At 47.6% G+C, this 24,228-nt stretch overlaps 1 protein-coding gene across 1 annotated transcript in view; it reads right to left on the minus strand.

The window, feature by feature from the left end:
* SMYD2 (SET and MYND domain containing 2) overlaps positions 1-23,505 on the minus strand; it is a 37,005-nt gene extending 13,500 nt beyond the window's left edge. The window contains exons 1-4 of the mRNA XM_073671959.1: positions 23,200-23,505; positions 12,398-12,461; positions 5,982-6,092; positions 1,735-1,795 (exon numbers count right to left, since the gene is read on the minus strand). Of these exons, the coding sequence (XP_073528060.1) occupies positions 1,735-1,795; positions 5,982-6,092; positions 12,398-12,461; positions 23,200-23,366 (403 nt within the window). The 5' untranslated portion in view covers positions 23,367-23,505. The remainder of the gene's footprint in view (positions 1-1,734; positions 1,796-5,981; positions 6,093-12,397; positions 12,462-23,199) is intronic.
* Between the last annotated feature and the right edge of the window lie 723 nt (positions 23,506-24,228).

The raw sequence follows: 24,228 nt of genomic DNA on the forward strand, positions 1-24,228 counted from the left end.
CGCTCTTCATAAATGCTTCCTCCAGCTGCCCCGCGCTCTGTGCCGTCACCGGGACTAGGTCGGCATTGAGGAGAGTCCGGGCCGGATCAATAGCACAATGGTGATACTGTGTCATCAGCCCGGACCGGTCAGAGCGCAGAGCTGTCATCACATGGAGCAGACAGGCTGCAAGGTTACACAGCGAAGGGTCAGAGTGCAGATCAGTTATGCAACCGTCAATGGTGTTAGTCATGTTCTGATGACATCTCCCTCTGTGCACAACTGCTGACAGCTTGGTGTTTGGGCTGTTCTAAATCTCGTTAGTACAGACCCTGAGCAGCCAGAGCATACAGCCGGCAAGGGCGCCGCTTTCCCTCCCCCACCCTCCTATAGCCGGCAAGGGCGCCGCTCTCCCTCCCCCACCCTCCTATAGCCGGCAAGGGTGCCGCTCCCCCTCTCCCACCCTCCTATAGCCGGCAAGGGCGTCGCTCCCCCTCTCCCACCCTCCTATAGCCGGCAAGGGCGCCGCTTTCCCTCCCCCACCCTCCTATAGCCGGCAAGGGCGCCGCTCTCCCTCCCCCACCCTCCTATAGCCGGCAAGGGCGCCGCTCTCCCTCCCCCACCCTCCTATAGCCGGCAAGGGCGTCGCTCCCCCCCCCACCCTCCTATAGCCGGCAAGGGCGCAGCTCCCCCCTCCCACACCCTCCTATAGCCGGCAAGGGCACAGCTCCCGCCTCCCACACCCTCCTATAGCTGGCAAGGGCGCCGCTTCCCTTCCCCCACCCTCCTATAGCCGGCAAGGGCACCGCTCCCCTTCCCCCTATAGCGAGCAAGGGTGCCGCTCCCCCTCCCCCACCCTCCTATAGCCGGCAAGGGCGTCGCTCCCCCTCCCCCACCCTCCTATAGCCGGCAAGGGCGTCGCTCCCCCTCCTCCACCCTCCTATAGCCGGCAAGGGCGTCGCTCCCCCTCTCCCACCCTCCTATAGCCGGCAAGGGCGTCGCTCCCCCTCTCCCACCCTCCTATAGCCGGCAAGGGCAACGCTCTCCCTCCCCCACCCTCCTATAGCCGGCAAGGGCGCCGCTCCCCCTCCCCCACCCTCCTATAGCCGGCAAGGGTGCCGCTCCCCCTCCCCCACCCTCCTATAGCCGGCAAGGGCGTCGCTCCCCCTCCCCCCCCTCCTATAGCCGGCAAGGGCGCCACTCTCCCTCCCCCCACTCCTTCAGCCGGCAAGGGCGCCGCTCTCCCTCCCCCACCCTCCTATAGCCGGCAAGGGCGCAGCTCCCCCCTCCCACACCCTCCTATAGCCGGCAAGGGCACAGCTCCCGCCTCCCACACCCTCCTATAGCTGGCAAGGGCGCCGCTTCCCTTCCCCCACCCTCCTATAGCCGGCAAGGGCGCCGCTCCCCTTCCCCCTATAGCGAGCAAGGGCACCGCCCCCCTTCCCCCCTATAGCCGGTGAGGGCACCACTCCCCCTCTCCCATCCATCCTAGAGCCGGCAAGGGCGTCGCTCTCTCCCATCCCTCCTAGTGCCGACGAGGACGGCGCTCTCCCCCCTTCCCCCTAGGGCCGATGAGGGTGCCGCTCTCCCCCCTCCTCCCCCTAGAGCCAGTGGGTGCACCGCTCACCCACCCCCGTATCATCCCTCCCCTCCTAGAGCTGGCGAGGGTGACTTTCACTTATTTAAATCTTGGGGTGTCCGTCCCATCCTCAGGAGAGTCTTAATTATATTTTCAAATTTGAAAACGATTCTTACGTGATTCAAACTCCTTGACCGACAGGTAACTCTCCGATGATGTTCTTTCTGGATGCAATTTCTACGATTTAAAGAAAAATAATTTTTTTTTAAATACTTGTACTTTTTTTGGGGGGGAGGGGGTGGTAAAGAGGAATCGATCATAGTTTGAAGATCTTCCCTCCCACCCCAAGTTCCTGCATTCTCTCTCTATATTTTTTCTAGACTATATTGCCACGAGGCCGTATTATGATCTTCTTCCATCTGCATGGATGACGATCTGAAAAGTAGCAGGGTTTATTTAAATATGTAATTTCCCTTTGTTTCCGATGCATCCAAATAAGTGCGACCGGCAGGTTGGACTTTGAGGTAAGTGAATCCGCTCGCTGTTGACAGAGTTGAAACGCGCCGTTCAGCTGTTGGCCTAAGGCCACTACTTTGTAATCTTGCCCATTAAATATAGGTTTGCAGGTGGCTCGGCAGCGGAGGTTAAGAGGACGGGATTTTGCATATTCCGCTTTGACAAAGTCTACGGTGTTTTTCTATCCCTACAAACTCGCCGTCACAGAGTCCTGCCCGTCAGTTTTACCCTAGAAAAGATCATTTGTTTGTGCACCGTAAGACTTTCCCTTCATGACACAGCGCTCCGGGCAGAGACACCACTCTTGCCACATCAGTTTTCTTTTGTAGAAAGACTTTAAATGATATTAAAATAAAAAAAATCTTTACGGCTCCGACACTCTCCAGCAGCGCTTTAGAAACGGATATTAAAATGTCCCTGCACATAGCGGCTGCGGCACGCCAACTTTGTCTTTTACTGTAACCTTGGAAATAATAAGCGAAAATTAAATCTAAAAAATATATATATATACAGGGTGGTCCAAAAGTAAGTGGACAGAAAGTGTAATAAGGTTATGAAGGGGGAGATTTATCAAACACTAAATTGCAGCCGCCTGTCTGGATCATCCTCCAATAAACCATGAATTAGACGTGGACGATAAGCTTTCCACCCAATAGATTTCAGGATTCGCATGATAGAAGCTCGTGAAATTCCCAATTCCACAGAGGCTCTTCTGGTGACTTTTCTGGACTCTGAACAAATGTTTCAGCAACAGGTTGTTTATTATCTTCTGTACAGACGGTTTTGGGGTCGACCAGTTTTTGGAGCATTAAGGATTGAGCCGGTGGCATTGAATTTGTCACGAATGCGGTAAATGGTTTGTCTCTTTGGGGCTTGAGTACCAAATGTTTCAACCCAATTTGCTCTAACGGTCTCAGCATTTTGAGATTTCCAATACTCTGTTAAAATCCATTTTCTTTGATCTGTGTTTAAATTATTTTCCATTATGTGTTATCTGAATTATCTGAAAAGAAAACAGATTTGGGGGGAGATCTATCTGTGAAAACTAGATCTGTGAAACTGGAGCAGTTGCCATTAGCAACCAATCAGATTCCACCTTTCATTTTCCAAAGAGTCTGTGAGGAATGAAAAGTGGAATCTGATTGGTTGCTAAGGGCAACTGAGCCAGTTTCACTTTACACCATGTTTGATAAATTTCCCCCTTCATAACCTTATTACACTTTCTGTTCACCTACTTTTGGACCACCCTGTATCTATCTATCTATCCATCTATCTATATGTGACGCTCACAGCCCTCACCCTGGGAAGTGGGGTTATTCGGAGCCGGGTCTTGCGGATGTTGAGGGGATGCAGTCGTGGCCTAGACCGGTTCCGTGCCCAGGGCGGTCACATAAAAGATGTAATGGGCTTTCAGGGTTGAGTGGTATTTCGACTACGCCACCTACGGTTTCCGGTGATGGGCACCAGCACTGTCTCAGTCCACTGAGGCCGGTCTTGCTGACAGCTAAGATGGGACAGCTCCCCGCAGGCGGAGCAGGCCTCAGGGCAGTGTGAGGAGGAATGGTGGGTGCAGTGCCGCGCAGAAAATAACAGGCTGAAGCGGGGTGTGAAGTCATCCAGGGTTTTTACTCACGTTAAGTTGAACTTTAGCCGCAAAGCTTCCCTCTGCTCCTCGAGGCGTGCTGCGGCCACCAGGAAGGGGGTCCAGCACTTTCCAGATAGATCAGGAGCACCTGTCAAGACCCCGTTGGTGTGTTCCTCTCCTTCTCCCTCACTTTCTCCTCCTCCCGCTTGTGTCCCCCTCCGGGATCCACTAAGCTGCCGGGCTTTTCCAACAGTGACGTGAAGTACACAGTCAGATACCGGGGGCCGGTCACCCCTCTTGCAGCAGGAGTCCCTCTGGCTTGGCCAGAGTGAAGAATACAGGTGGCGTATGCCGCTCCGTCCGTATCCCCTGGGATCCTTTTGCCTGTGGAGCTTTACTCCTCCGCTCCCCTCCAGGCCTTCTTAAGTAGGGACCTTGACCGGGTAGAGACAGCCGTTAACTCTTGCCCGCTCCTCGTCTCAAGGCCAGAGCACGAGGACCGTGTATCTCCAATCAGCTGCAGGTTCTAACAGAAAGCCACGTTCAGTGATGAAGATCACAATCAAAGACCTTGAACTTAAGATGGCTGAAGATTAAATATGATGCTATTAGTGCATCCTAAAAGTGTGTCCTCCACCCTCACCCACTACATGGTCCCCCCTATCTTTGGTTCCTCCCATCTCCTCTATCCCGGGCCGGGGCAGCACCCTGGTGCATCTAGGCCCCCTACAGGACAGGAGTGGTGTAGTGTTGAGTGTGAAGTGGGGTCCTGAGAAGTGCTCCATCCTTACCTGGAAGAGGAGATACCACACCTCTTCTGAGGTGCAGTACCCCTGTGGCGACTGAACCCTCAGGGGCGCCACATTTATATAGATTTTTATAGAATTTTAAAAAGAAAAATATATAAAAATAAACTATAAATTGGAGGTAGATTCAATGTTTCTTTTTATTTTTAGGTATGTTAAGACTAGGTTCACACAGTGACATGTGTCATCAGTCCAAAGTTTGCTAGGTGTCGCTGCTACATTGCAGCGCCATACAAGTAAATGGGGGGAGGGCATCGTGACCATTAGGGTACCGCAACAAGCAAGTCAAAAAATCCAAAAGTTAGATTTCTTGCAACTTGCTTGTTGCGATTACAGACTCCCTTGTATTTTGCAGCACCTGGAGGACTTTCATTGCATGACTGGAGTCGAACCCAAAGTGGCCGCAGCTTAAATGCATGCATTTTAGACTAAAAATACGTTTTTGTCATTTTCATTAAATATTTTCGCAGAGTTTGTCTTCAATAGGCTCTGTGTCACATTGGCCACTGTTAGCTGCAGAATAAATCAGCTGAGAATCTGTCAGGGAGCGCGTGCGCTGATGAGGAGTTAGTAACTCTGTTATGTGTCTCTGAGCTCCATTCATCTGATTTATGAACACATAGAAGTTAAGAAAAACAAAAGACAATTTTTTTTTTCTTACAGCAGATTCATTAACTCCGATAAAACTCCCAAACTCCTCATCAGAACCAACACACTGACAGGTTCTCAGTTAATGCACTCTGCACCTAACAATATGCAAGGAAACAGTCAAATGGTGCAACAATTTTTATTTAAAAAAAAAAAAGGCTTTGGCTGTATGGAATTGCAATGTACATGAGATTTTAAAAAGGGAATACACTTTAATTGCCTCTCCTAAGGATCCATCACCCATCCGGTCTGTTTTAGTAACTAGAGATTAGTTATTCTCTATGAATATCACCAATACCTTAAAGGGGTATTCCCATCTCTAAGATGTAGTAGGTGTAATAATTTTAGCAAATACCTCCAATTAGAAATGTAGTATAGTTCTTCTAATTCACTATGTCACTTACCCCATGTGCAGGGCATTGAAGTAGCTTAGGTATCCATGGTCACAACCACTCATCTAGTGACAGTTAGTGGTCATAACAATTGATACCTAAGCTACTGCAATGCCCTGCACATAGGGTAAGTGACAGAGAATCAGAAGAACTATACTATATTTCTAATTGAAGGTATTTGCTAATATTATTATTACACCTACTACATATAGGATCCTGCAGATGGGAATACCCCTTTAATCTGATCTATGAAGTCGGTCGTACAAGGAAGCCCAGATCCAAGAGGCCATCACAGCCTTTTCATTTTGCTTTTCTGGGGGGGGGGGGGTTCAGTCTAAAGATATACAGGCAAGGCGTATGCCCAAAAAGTCCGCTATGATTCTGGATCTAAGCTGTACGAGTCTCCCCGCCCCACGACAGATACGCGGTAAATCTTTCCAAAGCAGGACACGCGGGGACTTTCTCGGCGGCCTCACCTGTTTGGCCAGTATCCTTGCAGTAAGTCTTACGGTTTCCGAGGGGTTCCAGTTCTGTCCGTACGTGCACATGGAGGAGCATTCCAGCTTGTGCATGGGCCAGTCGCCTTTCTACATCAGAAGAAAACAAAACAAGGATATAGTTATCCCCTCCATAGACAAAAGGTTAAGGGAAATATGTTTCCTTTACAAATAAAGGATGAGATTCTACAAAACAAAAAAAATCTCAAATAACCAGGAGGGAAAAATCTTCAGATCATCCATAAAACGACAAACACGGCTTTATTTAGGAGAATGGATGCGAAGTGTCGGACGCCAGTGACCTTATATCCCCCCAACATGGGGTCCCATAGTAAAACTCAGAGGGTAACACTTACAAAAAAAATTTTAAGAAAAAAAATGACTATTTAAACCACATGGGTGTATCACGCAGTTCACTGTACCCTACAAATTTTGACTTGTCCTCTGTTTAGGATCCTCATCTCTAGGTCAGAATCTCTGACCATCAGGAGGACCAGTCCTATATTATACAGATAACCCGTTGATGTGAATGTGTAATGATCTATTTCCCCAGTAGGGGCGCTGCAGGAAAATGAAACACTTACTACAAAATTTTCCCTCAGGTTACAGTGGATCACTAGGGGTCTCAGCAAGGGGGACACTGATCATTTCACTGTGAATGAACTCTTCTAACATGTAGGGATTGTCCAAAGCAAACAACCCTTATAAGCAGGAGTGTAGATACTGGGAGGGAGAGGGTGCGGTCACCCCAGGCCTCGCGCTCAGAGGTCCCCACCCGGAGCTACGCTAACCTTAACTGTGCTGCACGCATCAATACAGTTAGTCCCCACCGTAGAGTAGGCCTGCACCACTGCTCTCTGTTCTGTAGATCGCAGGTCGCTTTAAGCCTGCAGTCTATAGAACGGGCGAGGCGCTGACGCACGTGAAAAACATCAAAGTCCCGGTGCGGTGACGTCATCGTGTCACACTAGGTCTCTGACATCCTGTGCACGCATCGGCGCTATGAAAGCGCGTTGGTCTGCCAGAGCCTCAGTGGTGGTGGTGGTGATGTGGGGCCATTATAAACAATGGTGGACCCTGAAACAGTGAGGGGGGCCCTCATACATCATAGGGACTACCGTGGGCGCCCTTATAAAGTGTGAGGTCCATTGTACAGTGTAGGAGCTAATGCGGGGCCCATTTTACAGTATAGGAGCCAATGTGGGGCCCATTATACAGCATGGGAGCTAATGTGGGGCCCATTATACAGCGTGGGAGCTAATGTGGGGCCCATTATACAGCGTGGGAGCAATTACAGAGCTTGGGGGCTATTATACAGTGTGGGAGCCAATGTAGTGGCCATTATACCAGGGCCGGCGTCAGCACCCGGCGCACCCGGGCAAGTGCTGGGGCCCTGAGCAGGCAGAGGGGCCCACTGGCGGTCGCGCACCCCGCTGGGCTATGGGCGGAGGAGAGCGGTGTCAGCGCCCGCCCTTCTCCGCCGCTTGCTCAGGGCCCCGGCAGCCGGATACTTACCTCTCCCCGTGCCTCCGCAGATCCGCTGTCTTCCTGGTGCGCGCTCCCTGTGACGTCTCAGGTCAGAGGGTGCGGTGACGTCTTTACACCGCGCCCTCCCCTGAGCCGTCATAGGGAGCGCTGAGCGGGAAGACGCCGACAACGCTGGAGTTCGGAGCCGAGCAGCGGGCAGCAGGTGAGGAGGAGGGAGGTGAATATTTGATTTTTTTTTTTAATGTATGGAGGCATGGGGCATTATAAAGAGGGGGGGGGGGGGTGGCATCCTGCATGGGGCATTATAAAGAGGGGGGGTGGCATCCTGCATTGGGCATTATAAGGTGGGGAACAGCATGCATGGGGCATTATAAAGGGGGGGGGGGGACAGCCTGCATAGTGCATTATGTGGGGGGAACAGCCTGCATGGAGCATTATAAAGAGAGGGGGTGACATCCTGCATGGGGCATTATAAAGGGGGGGGTGACATCCTGCACGGGGCACTATAAAGAGAGGGGGTGACATCCTGCATGGGGCATTATAAAGGGGGGGGGGGGGGGACAGCCTGCATAGTGCATTATGTGGGGGGAACAGCCTGCATGGAGCATTATAAAGAGAGGGGGTGACATCCTGCATGGGGCATTATAGAGAGAGTGGGTGACATCCTGCATGGGGCATTATAGAGAGAGTGGGTGACATCCTGCATGGGGCATTATAGAGAGAGGGGGTGACAGCCTGCATGGTGCATTATGTGGGGGGAGCAGCCTGCATGGAGCATTATAAGGGGGGGGGCAGCCTGTATGGGGCATTATGTGGGGGGTAACAGCCTGCATGGAGCATTAAAAGGGGGGGGACAGCCTGTATGGGGCATTATGTGGGGGGTAACAGCCTGCATGGAGCATTAAAAGGGGGGGGGACAGCCTGTATGGGGCATTATGTGGGGGGTAACAGCCTGCATGGAGCATTATAAGGGGGGGGGGGGACAGCCTGTATGGGGCATTATGTGGGGGGTAACAGCCTGCATGGAGCATTATAAGGGGGGGGGGGGGACAGCCTGTATGGGGCATTATGTGGGGGGTAACAGCCTGCATGCAGCATTATATGGGGGCCAGTATCCTGTATGGAGTTTTATAAGGGGACCAGTATCCTGTATGGAGCTTTATAAGGGGACCAGTATCCTGTATGGAGCGTTATATGGGGGCCAGTATTCCGTATGGAGCCTTATATGGGGGCCAGTATTCCGTATGGAGCCTTATATGGGGGCCAGTATTCCGTATGGGGCCTTATATGGGGGCCAGTATTCCGTATGAAGCGTTATATGGGGGCCAGTATTCCGTATGGAGCCTTATATGGGGGCCAGTATTCCGTATGAAGCGTTATATGGGGGCCAGTATTCCGTATGGAGCCTTATATGGGGGCCAGTATTCCGTATGGGGCCTTATATGGGGGCCAGTATTCCGTATGAAGCGTTATATGGGGGCCAGTATTCCGTATGGAGCCTTATATGGGGGGCCAGTATTCCGTATGAAGCGTTATATGGGGGCCAGTATTCCGTATGGAGCCTTATATGGGGGCCAGTATTCCGTATGGAGCCTTATATATATATACACACACACATACACACATACATACATACATACACAGGGTGGTCCAAAAGTAGGTGGACAGAAAATAATAACATTTATTTTGATTTGGTTTTCGACTACAAACTTTGTCCTTGAGTACTCTCCCCCAAAAGAAAAAATCCATTGGGGTCAAGTCTGGTGAATGTGCCGGCAAATCAAGTGGGCCTCTTCGGCCAATCCATTTATTAGGAAATGTTTCATCAAGATACTCGCGGGCCACTCTTGAATAATGTGGAGGGGTCCCATCTTGTTGGAAATAAAGGTCATGTGAATTAGGCTGTTGCTGTAACTGGGGAACAACTTGATTCATTAGAATTTCGAGATACTTATCTCCTGTGACTGTTCCATCAAAATATATTGGTCCTAAAACACCAAAACTTGAAATACCACCCCAAACATTGACACCAGGCTCATTTAGTTGTTGCTCTAATGTTAAATGCATGTTCTCATTATACCAGTAAATACAATTATGTCTGTTAATATGGCCGGATAATGTGAAAGAAGCTTCATCACTCCACATAATGTTATCTAAAATTACTGGATTTTGTTTGATAAATCTCCCCCTTCATAACCTTATTACACTTTCTGTCCATCTACTTTTGGACCACCCTGTATATGTAATATATATATATATATATATATATATATATATATATATATATATATATATATATATATATATATATATATATATATATATATATATATATATGTATATATATATATATATATATTTCTCCGCCGTATCTCTGCATCATGAATCGTTGTATGTGTTAAAGGGGCCCACTGAGACTCTTTTGCCCGGGGCCCAGAAAAACCTGGAGCCGGCCCAGCATTATACAATGTCCTGTTTTAGGGGAGCAGCGAGGGCATCATACTATGTATAGAGGAGCTGTACATTGGGGGACTCCGTTGATATTATTAAATGTTAATTGGGCACTTAAGAAGCATTATTGTTATAGGGGCACTCAGAGTACTGTGCCCGTCAAAGGGGCAAAACGTGGACACTTTTCTAGGGCATTAATATTTTCTAGGGGGCAATTTTACCATCTAGAGGGCACAAAGGAGGGATTATGATTATGCAAGGGGCACAGTGGTGGCATTATTATGTGGGGCAGTATTATGTGTTATTGTGCCACACAGCAGGTGCAGTAATAGGGATACATATGGCAGCAGCGGCACAGCACTGAGGTATCATCAGCAGAATGGGGAGTTTGTGTAGGTTGGGGATAGATGGGGACGGGGCTGGAAATGTAAGAGGTCTAATGTGTCTTTGTTGTAATCTTTGCAGACGAGTCCTGGCTGGAGAAGTTGTCATGTCGGTCTGGGCCAGATGGAAAAGACGACGACTCCATCAGAAAGAGCGTCAGCTGTAAGTCACTATCTGTAACTGTACTGTAATCTGCTATATGATCTGCAGGACTGGTATCTACCACTATATGTCGCCATATGGCGGTAATATTAGTGTGCCACCATAGTTGTAATCAGGGTTATCGGTTAGGGGCCCACTGTGAGATGAACTCCTAGCTATGCCTCTGCTTATAAGCAATGCATTAATATTTTGTGGAGGACAATCTTGATTTCTTGACAAGAAAAGCATTTTCCGCTTTGAACAATTCTTTTTCAAAAGAATGGTCCTAATAAAATGAAATATTAGGGCTTCCATTGTTTAATCTGTGGGGGAACCTGGCAGCAAAATTAAAAGTTTTCCTGGCAGCGCCTCCACAGGAAAAATTAAGCATTGCACAATATCAATTGAAATTAAAGTGTTATTCTCATGATCTGAAATGGGTAAAATTACAAATTTCTTGTAAAAAGAACTTTACAATTTAAAGTTAAAAATAATCTGTTCTTAAGAAAACAAAGACTTTTAAAAAATTCTATGGTTTGCTACTCGCTGCCTGGTTATCTGCCACAACTGCGGCCAAACATGGAGAGATTTTTTGAAATCTCAGATAGGGGAAGTTTTAACTGTTTTACAAGACGTGAGAGGCTGTCCGCCGCTCCTTTCATTGACTATGGGGCGGCTGGAAAGAGGCGAGTGCAGCGCTTGGCAGCCTTATAAGGAATGAATGCCCCTCCAATCTAAAGTGGACAAAAGCTGTCGTTCTGCTGATCGTTTTTGGGCTCCATAGGTCGGAGTCCCACTGATTAATACACAATAAAATGTCAGGTAAAAATAAATCAACTAATGCTTCGGACAGAACTTAAATTCACTTCCTTTTGTATCTCACTTTTCGAAAAGGTAAAAAAAAAAAAAAAAAAAAAAAAATCTAAAATGAATTTATTACTGAATTAGGTTTTTCCCCTGTAGCCATTTCTAATTAAAATCTATCCTCAGGCAGGATCACACAGAGTTGAAGAAAAAGTGACCGGCATTTTAAATTTCGGATGATTAATAGACCATCCAAAACTACTGAAAAGTGGGCTTCTAAAGCAATAGGAAAAAAAATTTCCAACACTCGAAATCAGTGGTCTTCTCAGTTTATCTGAAATAAAAGGTGTATTTTATCAGACATCCATCATATTTATAAGCGGTGCCCACATTATGCAAATTAGACAGCATCTAGAGACAACCCCCTCTTACAGCCGGCACCACCCCCGAGGAGCTGATCACAGAGGTCCAGCACTGCAGCAGAAGTGTCGTCTACACAACTCCCATTAAAATCAAAGGGGTTGGAGGAGTTTCTGTTATCCAGTGGTTACAGAGGTGGTTGCCCCAGATACAAAATTCTATAAAGGTGCAAAATTTCAGGTTCCCTGTATGGTCCATAAGATCCAGGACCAAACCCCTTGGAAATCTTCACTAAGTGGCCGGCAAGCACCACTTCTACTAGCAGCGCACGTGATCAGTGATGGCCCAGCAAGCAGAAACTTCATTCAGAGTAAAACGGCACACTGGCTACCAACTGCAGTACCTATACAGAGCACAACAGTAGAGATGTCTTTGTCATATAGCTGCGCTCTGCATAAGCAGTGACAGAGATGACAAAGTGAACAGTATGAGGATTAAACTGAATGGTTTGTCATCTTAGTCTATCACTGCTTGTGCAGAGTGCAGCAGGATGACAAAGTCATCTGTACTTTTGCACTCTGCATAGGCAGCAACAGAGATACCATAGGACATAGGACTTTAGTAAGACCGTTTTGTGTCAATTTTTAGAATGCAGAATAGGGATTAAGGGGAGAGATTCCCAATTATGAACATGATTTTTACTGGAATTCTTAAGGAGACGGGATGCTCTTTCAATACATGAAAATAAAGAAAAAAAAATGTCTTACCTGACAATCTACATTGCAATAAAAGGCCTGCTTGCATTTGCCACATTTTGAAAGCCCTTCTTTCCTTAAAAAGGAAAAAAAAACAGCAATTAGAGACTAATGTTTATTAGAAATTTTTATTTCGGAGGGGAGCTTTTGCAAAAAAAAATTTCACACCATTTGGCTTTTACAGGCTCTTTCTGTTCCTCAACATTCAACTTTGATGTGGTCTGTGGTCATAAATCAGCTAAGAAGAGCTCAGAAAAAGATAAGAGTTTATAAACTCTGCCAGAACAAGCTCACTGATGGATTCTCAGTTTACTCACTCTGCAGCCTGCAATGGACAGTGCACCACAGAAGCAGTAGAAAGCAAATGGTACAAAATGTTTAATGAAGCCCAATTGCAAAAAATATTTTTAGCTTCAAATAAATGCAGAAAAAAAAAAGGCAGCGACGGAAAACCCCTTTAAGGGGATGAGGATACTTCTAATAATGCAAAGAGGCTAGATTTATTCATGTGTTGTTATTGTAAGTTTAGAAGTTTTAATTACTTTTAAAAAATCATACAATTATAAACAAGTCGATATAATTAAGCTCCTTTAATATAAAAGGAATTTTCCAGTGTATAAATAAGTTAAAAAAATAAATCTAAAAACAAATTAAAAAAAAAAGAAAAATAACTAAAAGGTTTACTACGACACAGAAACGTTCCCACACCAAGGGCTTCCAATGTTCCTATCCACATATCATTATCAGTCATTGTTCTGCATCCAAAGAAGGCATCTGAGACACAGCAAGAGGGATCTGGTTAGTGTCGGACGCCTCTCCGCAGCAAATAACACCGGCTATCTTAAGTTGGCTTGAAGATTATAAACACTTGGCCGGAAAAGGAAAATCTGCTCGGTTTGATCATTAGATCCAAGATAAATATGAAAAAAATAAATATATGGGATGGTAATGGAGAAGCGGAGGCAGTGCCCAATGGCCCTTGTCCAGAAGAATCTACGTATTGAACCGCATTATGGGACCAAATCTGAACAAAAATTGCACGCATAAAAAATAGCCAACTTTTTATTAAAGTTTCTGCATACATGCCTGGGCTGAAAATTTCTTAAACAGGTGAAAATACTGTTGTGGTAGAGAAGGGGGAGGGGTGGTGAGAAGCATCGCTCATACAGTAGACAATCATAGGTTGACTACAGCCCATTCAAAAACCTTCCTTCTAGGAGCAAGAATTTAGAAAAAAAAAAAAAAAAAAAACAGCCCAACACCACCAACAACCCAACACAAAAACACCAACCCAAAACAACTCAAAACAGCCAACAACCCAACACCAACCCAAAACAGCCAACAACAAGCAAATAACTTTTTTGAGTAGCTCCCTAGAACAAGAGGAACCTTTCTGTAGTCCCCACACAATATACGTATTTAATCAGTATTGCCATCCAATGTAGCTACGTTATTGTCATGGGTGTGTCAGATGTGACAGTCGCCCTGCAGTTGGTTGCAGAAGATCTCTTCGTTTGGCATTAGAGACTTCTTAGCGGTTTCACTCTAGGACCCAGCGGCTACCTCCTTCCTGCTAATTGACACCTTGGCCTGGGTGTTTAAATAGTTTCACTTTGCAGCAGGAAGGTGCCGGTGATACTCACATGTTTCCTTGTGAATGCTTAGAGCTCTCAGACTTCTATCTTCCTCTGTGGTGCTAGGAGGATGCTTGGAGCTATCTCTCTGAAGTCGGCTAAAGCTAAGCTATTTTCCCTCATGTGTGTCTCCCTTGTTGTCTTTAGTTGTTAGTGGGGATCGACTAGTTCTCATCCCACCCTTCCCTATCCAGGGCCAAGCGCTAGGGAAATACAGGGTTTAGGTTCGCGTGCTGTGATTGGTGAGGAACCAATATAGGGATGTTAGTGGAGAGAAGGTGATATCAGATCAGCCTAGGAGGTCTCCACTCCCCCCTTTCCGTAGAGTATGGGATCTCTTCCCCCTTTCACTTTGTGTTGCACTTAGCCTTTCCTACACCTTGCGTGACAGTTATATTATCATGAATTTTATTTGGAGCCTTTTTTTTTTTTTGCAATTGAGCTCTATTAAAAAGATAGCGTTGTTTGGCTTTTACAGGCTCTTTCTTTCCTTACACATTCAAATTTAAGCTTGTCGGGTCATAAATCAGCTTAGAAAAAAAAAACAGAAAAGAACTACAAGAACTCTCATAAGACTATCACAACCATCTCACTGACGGATTCATAGTTAACTCATTCTCCAGCCAGCAATAGATAATAGATAGCCTTCTACAGCCTCTGTGTTGCACAAACAGTGCAACATTTTTAATGAAACCCAACTACTGAAAAATGATTTATTTTTTTTTAATTCCTAAATACACGCATCCAAGAGCAAAAATAAAAGAAAAGTGCTCAAAAAAAGTGGACAAACCCTAAATATTGATAATACCCACTGTGGATCTAAATCACAAAAAAAAAATTAATAAATAAAAATGATTGTGTTATTTGTCAGTTTTTGGACTCCTAGTTGTGGATGTCATTAGCACCTCTCAGTAGTGCAGTCTCAGGCTTTTATTTGGTTTGAAATGTAACGGAAATGTGCAACCAAACTAAAGGGAGTAGCTAACAAATAAAGTAGCACTCTAACGCTATAGCATGCAAACATGAAATATATGAAATTAGAATTGCATTACTGCTCTAGAAATTAGGAATAATTGAGAATACTTATATAAATTGGCCAATTCATGTGTACCCGGTAGCCACGGTAAGGCGATTCTTATTGTTGGGAACCTACCTAGTGTGAATCCTCTCTTAGACTGAAGCCTACATGTATATGGGAAGGTAGGATCCTGCTGTAATTAAAAGAGTTGTCCACTACTTTTTATTATCCCCCTAATGTATTCCCCCAGGGCCCATAAGGGTTTTTGTAAATACCTTGTGTTGCCAGGGCTGAGGAGTCGGAGCCGGTATAAAATGGACCAACTCCGACTCCTAAAATATATAATAAATTGGGTACAGTAGTTCAATGCAGTTTGTGGGGAATATTTCTTCATAAGAATTTGGGAAAGTTATGAAATGTCCTATAAATGTCTGTCCTATTCCTGATCTAAGGGTTTAGACTTTTAGCTGAGATGAATATGTGCTACAGTAAATTTATCACTTAAACATGAGCCATGTATGAGGGAGTCGGTGGCATGGAAAAAGAGTCGGAGGTTTGGCTTACCGACTCCACAGACCTGTGCGTTGCAGTTACTGCCTGTGAGCGGCGCTATCACTGGCCGCTCACAGGCATCACGTGACTCCCGGCTGCCGCCGGCTCTGACATCCGCTGATGTCACATCAAGTTCCGGCTGCAGCCGGGGGTGACTCACTTCTGCGTTCCACTGTGAGTGATGGGTTGTGGGCGCGTCACACCCTGCATCCACCGCGCGCTCTCCCTCTCCTCATTCATTGGGAAAGCGCGTGGTGGATGCTAAGTCACTGATGTCACGCCTCACTTGACATTAGTAGCAGGTCACGTGATGCCTGTGAGCGGCCAGCTATAGCGCCGCTCACAGGCAAGAAGGACAACAGCAAGCAATTACAAAAATACTTATGGGCCTTGGGGGAATACATTGGGGGGGATAATAAAAAGTAGTGGACATCTTCTTTAAAACCGCCTGGGGCTTAGGGGTGGAGTGCTTGGTCAGAGAGCCTATGTATACAAATATCAAAAGACTAAGGCTATGTGCCCACGTTGCGGAACTGAAGCATATTTTTTACGCTTCTACCTGGCGGGAAAATCGCATGCGGATTTTACATGCGGTTTTCCCGCCAGGTAGAAGCATATGTGAGGCGTCTTTGCAGCGTCATTGCATGCATTTCCGCATGCGGGTTATCAAGCACTTCTCCAAGTGATTCAAGCATCACTTGGAAAAGTGCTTGACAACTTGTTCACACTATATAAATCCATGCAACCGGCATGGATTTATATAGTGTGACCAAGTAATAGTTAAAAAAAAAAAAAAGACTCAGAATGGTAAAAAATAAAAAAATAAAGTTTATACTCACCTACCGATGCATTCTGTGCCCCGTCCGGAGTCTTGAGCGGCTCACGCTGTTGTGTGCAGGACCTTCGGTGACGTCATTGAGTCATGTCATGGGTCACATGACTCAATGACGTGGCAGGTCCTTCACACACCTCGCGACGGCGGGAAAACACCGGGAAGACATCAGAAGATAAGTATAAACTTTATTTTATTCTTTTTTTTTACAGGTTCTTTGGTACCCAGGTCTGGATGAGAGTCTCCTCTCTTCCAGACTTTGGTACCATCCGCATGCGGAAACGCAAAATTAAAGAACATGCTGCGGATTTTTGACCGCAGCATATATGTAGCACCCTGAGGATTCGGCTGCTACAGGGGTATTGCACCTCAAGCCAGAGGTGTGGTATTCCACTCCCGGGTAAGGATGGAGTGTGGAACTGAGCTAGTAGGCTGCATGCACTACATACATCCCATTTCCGGGGGACAGATCGACGGTACTCCCACCAGTTTATGTGCAGGTACGACTGTGTCTGTCCCTGGCTGGAGTGGGAGGGGGGTGGAACATCCCAGTAGTGTAGGGGCAGATAGGGGGAGCAGTCTGGGTAAAGCTAGGAGCTCATTGGGTGCTGGTCACCTGAGCTCACACATAGAGGGAGTATATAAGGTGGGCACCATCTTAGGACAGAGTCTTTTGTAGAGTGAGTCTTTAGCCTGAAGAGCAGAGCAGAGAAGCTCAGCCAGAAGGGCTGACAGGGAGTTGTGGTTCCGGCTGGGCTCAGCTCCAAGGCCAAGTCTGAGAGAGAGAGAGGAGTCAGAAGGACCCAGAGAGAAGGAGAAGGAACCCCAAGACCCCAGAATACAAACAACAGGGTGAAGGGTTGGCACCCAGGGTACCGGATCCCAAGCTGGTGGAGGCCACTAATCCTCAGCCAGAGACCGGAGGTCGTGGGCAGGATCTGCCACGACCCTTACTAAATCCACTAGGAAGGCATACCAGGTATAGGGTCAGGGAACCCAGAAGAGGTGTACCCACCAAGAGACCCGAGGGAGCCGGACATAGGTGGATCCCTGGTGAGAACGGCCAGAAGAGAGGGAAAGTCAGACAGGAGCTCAGGACCACGCTCCAGAATTACTTGGGGGTTGGCCGAGTCCAGGACCTGGTGGACGCAGCACGGCTCGGGTGGTCGCTTCAGGCCAGAGTGACCATAAGAACACCCGTAAGTAAAAACCCCTGAACTGCACAGCCTGACTCTGAGTCTTCTTGCTGGATCATCCTGCACCTTCACAACCACCATCCTCTACATCTGACCCCCTGAGGCTATACCCCTCCCGTTGGGGGTTATACTACCCGAGCTGCACACATACCACCAGCCTCAGCGGACCCTTCTGCAGCGGCGGCCTTTTGACCGCAAATCAACGGGTGGCGTAGTCGACACTAAGGACCTTTACCAACATCTGTAAAGACTGCCACACACTGAGTTTGACACCCTGGGCACGGACCGGGTCGCCGCCACTCGGAGACTACAACCCCCATCTGATCCGGTTCCGGGTATCCCCAAACAGCACTGGCCCAGGGGGCGCGTCATATACGCTGCGGAAAAATCCGCAGCATGGGCATTGACATTGCGGAATGCCATTGGGGACCATGGGGTGCGGATATACATGCTTTTTACAAGCGTTTACGCTGCGGAAATTCCGCAGCATATACGCTTGTAATACGCAACGTGGGCACGCAGCCTGACAGTCACTTCCAAACAGAAAACAGGTGTGTACATGTGCTTACTAAGAGTAGCCATCTCCATACATAACTAACAAATAAAGTAGCACTCTGTAACGCGAAGTATGCAAACATGAAATATATGAAATTTGAATAGCAATACTGCTCTAGAAAATAGAGATATGTAAAAATTATTTTCTGGTTTTATTGTTAGATTCTGTCTCTTACAGGTGAAGTGTACCAACAATAAAAAAATACAGACTTCTCCATTCTTTGTAGGTGGGAAAACGTGCAAAAATTGGCAGCGTATAAAATCCTCATTTTCCCCACTGTAGGTTACTTGTATTTTTTCGAAATAGGCAACGTAAAATAAAAAAAATAAAGAAAACTCACCAAAAACTCATCGTGGGAACGTAGCCTTAAAGTTCCAAAGAAGACTAGAGGATCAGACAGGGAGGAGCACCTTTTTTTCTACCCCCTCCCTCTACTCCATTTATTAGGCTTTGGTGTCTGGAGAAATTTCAGAGCACAAAAACTTAATTTCAGGCCACCTTTGATTTGGCACAAATTGAATTTTCCAGTCAATTTAGATAAATCAAACCCAAAACTAATTTAAAAAAAAAATTGTTCATCTCTAGTCCCAGGTATAGCTCGTACTTACCTGGAAGGAAAAAAAAAAAAATGTCGAGACTTTCCAAAACTCTTGAAGGACTTGGAAAAATCTCCTAGGCACATGCCGAAAATGCCTTCAAAGCTTCTGGAAGGATTCTTTCACAGAAGGGGCAGAATAGAGGTATCGTGGGGGCACAGAAAGGCCATTGTCTTAAAAAAGGGTTTGGCTAGAGCAGTATTTTTTTCTTTTTTGGGGATCACACCCGTTTGCACCCTATTCTCTTCTCCTGACCCAGCTTGCCAAAAAGTTTACCTATCTGGCCGTCATTACACCTTCCCCTTGACTGATAACATTTCAAGTTTCCAGAGGAGAAGGTGCAGACACCCATAGGCAAAGTTGCCATTCTGGAGTCTGGAAAAGCTTAGCGCCAACCCTTGGGATGGAGGGCATTAGAGGTCACCCAAAAATTCTCAAAAATAGCCTATCTCAATGGGAAAAATGTTTAATTTTGGATGACTAAAAAGAGGAAAATCCCCATGAGGGTCATAGACCGAGCTATGATCGGCACTCGTTGGCCGGCGTGTAATGAAGGCACAAATGAACACAGCTCATTTTAGAATAATGCGCCCCGTGACGATGGATAAGGCCAATTAATTATGGGGGTCAAGACAAGTCCTAAAAGGCACGCTGCTAATAGCTGGAGGGCTTAACGCTGAGGGGCCGGTTTATAAAAAGAATCCCCGACATGAGAAGTGTAATTACACAAGTAAGTGACGACAGGTGACAATGTCAAAAGGAACAACAGCTGAAAAAAGTCTGGATATGGGGAGAACGCGATCTCACAGAGCACGGGAATCCCGGCCCATTGTACCTGTCACCAGCGTGTCTTCTGTGACCCGTCCCCCTCCTGACACCCAGCGGCCCTGGCACAGATTATTATTGGCCGTTTTCCATCCCTCCTGCCCACGACAGATCTCAGACATGTAAGAGGATTTCACGTGAACATCTGTTGTGACCCCCAGCCGAGAACCTTGACTGCTCCGAGGTCTTAAAGTGCTTTACATGGCAGGAACGCAATATCTATTAATTGTACGACACCGAGCGTGTCAAGACAGGTGGACTAATGGCCAACAACATACTTGGCCGGGGAGAGGAATAAAAAAAAAAAAAGTGTCTAAACTTGAACGAATAAACAAAAGATACATAGAAATAAAATTAAGATAGAAACAAACAAAAAAAAAATATCCAAAAAAACCTTAAGACTTCTACAGGTGCAAAGTCGGGCTAGGTTCACACTTATACGGAGCATTCTCTGGACATTATTTCTTTCCTGTACCAGTAAGAGTCCAGAATTTTTTTTAGTTATTTTATTTTCCTCCAAATTCAGACAGACGTATTGCAACGTATGCCACTTTTTTTTTTTTAAATTCTACAACTGACGTATATTTCTCCAGGCGTACTCCCGTGAGTCCAGCCTTTATCGTTTTTCGAGCCTTAATGGTGATTTGTGTTTTCCCCTCCATGGAATTTGATGCAAATATGGAAGGAAGGAAGGAAGGAAGGAAGGAAGGAAGGAAGGAAGGAAGGAAAGAAAGAAAGAAAGAAAGAAAGAAAGAAAGAAAGAAAGAAAGAAAGAAAGAAAGAAAGAAAGAAAGAAAGAAAGAAAGAATCTGCACAAAATCAAAAATATAATTTGAAAAATGTCAAAATACATCCTAAGGCCGGTTTTCCATGTACAACTTTCAAGGTGTCAGTCCGGACTGGCTGGGGGCCTCCAGAACCAAACTCAGCGGTCTCGCGAGGCTGCGAGTTCATGTGCGGAGACTCGTGAATGGAGCGGAATATCACATAAAACTGTAAATAGTGGATGTGTGAAATCGGCCTAAGTTTTTCCATAGTTCTGCCCCAAAGATCACGACCTTAGTCTTAAAGGGACTGTCAGTAGGACCAGCCCTCCTAAGCAGTCTATATGGGCATGTAGGTCATAGGAAGCTGAATAAAATGACACCTTGATATCTGCGATCCGACGTCTTATTCCAGAGAAAATCAACATTTTTTCTTAATATGTAAATGAGCTGTTAAGATCTATGGGCCGGACATAGATCTCCCTGAGAATCCGCCTCCAAAGCTTATTTAACATGAAAGGAGGCGTTACCAGTGTGAGACATGTAATGACTGACAGTCTTCTCTCCTGATCTACACGACGAACCCGAACAAGCAGACACTGAGGTCTGCACACTAATAATCACGCCTTACTGATCCCCGCCGATCTGTGCCTCCTAGTCCCATCCTTGGCTCAGCCAATCACTGACTAAGGCGTGTCACCAATGTGGCCTGTGATTGGCCACTTGAGTATATCTGGTACATGATGACAGAACCAGGAAGCACAGACTGGCGGGGATCGGGTCAGCACTGGAATAGGAGCTGGGGAGGAGGGGCGGGAATCAGTGAGGGAGGGGATCATTTCATGTATTAGGTTTATCCAGCATGAGCTCCTTTTAAAGACCCATTTTTGCAGCTGGACATCCCCTTTAAGCTTTCATCACATATGTGTAGGATTCTTCTTTAGTGCTGTACATAACACAATTTTTTCCCCTCCAGGAGCCATTGGGCCCCACTGGCACAAGAACCCAGCGCTGCATGGGAACCGCAGAGCAGATGTGAACCGTCTTACCCCACCCGAGTGATCAGACTTCAAGGCTCCGAAGCCCCATGGAAAATCACATCCTAAATATAGCGGCTGCCGAGACGTCACACATCCTCCTGGAGGGAAGCTGCGTGCGGCTGGAGACACTTACAGGAGATCTGATCTCATACAGGAATTGCTTCCATCACTCGGGAACGTTGGGGTATCCCCAAAAATCAGGAGCATGCAGGGGCCACAGAGCCGCCCCTTTATAGCAGCCGGACGAGGCGCACCGTAGTGCAGGGAACACCGTGAAGGGGCCACAGCCCTGAATCATTTTTTTTTTTGGGGGGGGGGGGGTTGTGGAGGTCACAGGAGGCAGATTCCCGACAGGTCTCAATGCAAGAAATTTGCTTATTTTCCGAGACATGACTACCCCTTTAATGCCAGGCAGAACTGTCATAGTGGCCTACACACTACTTTTGTTTATAAGGGTTATTTGAAAAAATATTACATTTTTCCCTGCCCATAAGATAGGGGAGAACGCACTGACTGTAGGGGATCTGCCAGCTGTAACTCTGAGAACGGGGTCAGGGTGGGACCGTGCGGAACCTTGGAGGTTATTAATAGTGATGAGCGAGTATGTTTTGTTAACACTTTCGGCGAGCATGCTCGGGTGTTATGTTTTAGTCACTTCGTGCTCATGATTTGTCACGGTTTGACAGCTTTAATACATGTGAGGAATGCCTAAGAAACAAGCATTCCTCACATGTATTAAAGCTGTCAGTCGCAAATCATGCACACGGAGCGACTAAAACAAAACACCGAGCAGCTGAAGATACTCTGAAAACACCCGAGCATGCTCGTAAATCTCGAGTAATGAGCATGCTCGCTCATCACTAGTTATTAATGATCGTCTGAGCAAGAGGCCAGCTTCCTTAAAGGGGAGCCCCTGGGACAAAAAAAAAAAAAGGGGGGCGCCGCCGGGGACCTTACGAAGAGCAGGGGGGCGCCGCCGGGGACCTTACGAAGAGCAGGGGGGCGCCGCCGGGGACCTTACGAAGAGCAGGGGGGCGCCGCCGGGGACCTTACGAAGAGCAGGGGGGCACCGCCGGGGACCTTACGAAGAGCAGGGGGGCACCGCCGGGGACCTTACGAAGAGCAGGGGGGGCGCCGCTAGAATTTGCCAGTTATTTCCTTTAACCCTTGGACTACCCGGCATAGTCATATAACGCGACCATGACTTGAATAGTGACATATGTAATAACCAGGTGACGAGCCGCACAGTCCTGACCCCTCCGGTGATCAATCGCCAGAGTCACCACCACACTTTCCGTTCTACCATCGAGCCTACGCCACATGGAGGACATTCGCTGCTGACTACAACAGTTGTGCGATTCCACAACAGGACAACAGCCTTATATAATTTTTCTCTTACACCAAGTGAAGTTGTCAGACTGGGATCTGCTTCTTGTTACTGGTTTAGGCTGGGAGTGAATGAAGCATTTAAAGCAGAACTCTCTGTGCACTAAAGCTCGGTGTTTTCCGGCATCTTCCCTGCAGACACTGCAGCAGCAGCAGAGTCCTGCTCTGCACACTCCTGACTCCTCACATACGGGATTATAGCAGAGAAATGTCATATTATTAATACAGCTATCCGGAGGCGCTAGGACCGCGCAGTCCTGCAGGAATGAGAGCTTCCGCCCACGTGCAGCTGGACTGCCGCCACCGTACTCCATGTAATACAAGCGCAGCGGTAATTATTCCGCCCCTGGGGACACAGGCAGGGGGCGGCGGGGTGCACGGCAGCCTGTGTCCGGGCAGCAGAGGACGGAGGTACCTGGAGAAGCAATGGTCGCACTGGTTGCCCCGCTCATTGGTAGTCAGGACCCAGGTATAGGCCGGGCAGGTGAAGAGCAGCTCGCCCAGCCTGAAGTCACGTAACGCCCTCATCCCTCTGCCCTTCCCAGGGCTTATGAAGCGCTCGATGGCATCAGGGGGTCCCATGGTGTCCGCACAGGGATGCTCGACAGAGAGAGAGAGGCCGCCGTGCCTGGGAGCAGCTATTAATGTCTCCCCGGGACAGGCAGACAGGGGAGGACAGCTGTGCAGCTGCGGGAGCCGCCGGGTCCTAGTGCCGGCTCGTCACCTGCTGCAGAGAAGAGAGAGCGTTCACCCCCTGCTGCAGTGTACAGAGCAGTCACCCCCTGCTGCAGTGTACAGAGCAGTCACCCCCTGCTGCAGTGTACAGAGCAGTCACCCCCTGCTGCAGTGTACAGAGCAGTCACCCCCTGCTGCAGTGTACAGAGCAGTCTCCCCCTGCTGCAGTGTACAGAGCAGTCACCCCCTGCTGCAGTGTACAGAGCAGTCTCCCCCTGCTGCAGTGTACAGAGCAGTCTCCCCCTGCTGCAGTGTACAGAGCAGTCACCCCCTGCTGCAGTGTACAGAGCAGTCACCCCCTGCTGCAGTGTACAGAGCAGTCTCCCCCTGCTGCAGTGTACAGAGCAGTCACCCCCTGCTGCAGTGTACAGAGCAGTCACCCCCTGCTGCAGTGTACAGAGCAGTCACCCCCTGCTGCAGTGTACAGAGCAGTCACCCCCTGCTGCAGTGTACAGAGCAGTCACCCCCTGCTGCAGTGTACAGAGCAGTCACCCCCTGCTGCAGTGTACAGAGCAGTCACCCCCTGCTGCAGTGTACAGAGCAGTCACCCCCTGCTGCAGTGTACAGAGCAGTCACCCCCTGCTGCAGTGTATACAGAGCAGTCACCCCCTGCTGCAGTGTACAGAGCAGTCACCCCCTGCTGCAGTGTACAGAGCAGTCACCCCCTGCTGCAGTGTACAGAGCAGTCTCCCCCTGCTGCAGTGTACAG

Source organism: Phyllobates terribilis, unplaced genomic scaffold (assembly GCF_046119375.1).
Source record: "Phyllobates terribilis strain yellow unplaced genomic scaffold, ASM4611937v1 Scaffold_3__8_contigs__length_932513732, whole genome shotgun sequence".
In the NCBI taxonomy this organism is placed as follows: domain Eukaryota; kingdom Metazoa; phylum Chordata; class Amphibia; order Anura; family Dendrobatidae; genus Phyllobates; species Phyllobates terribilis.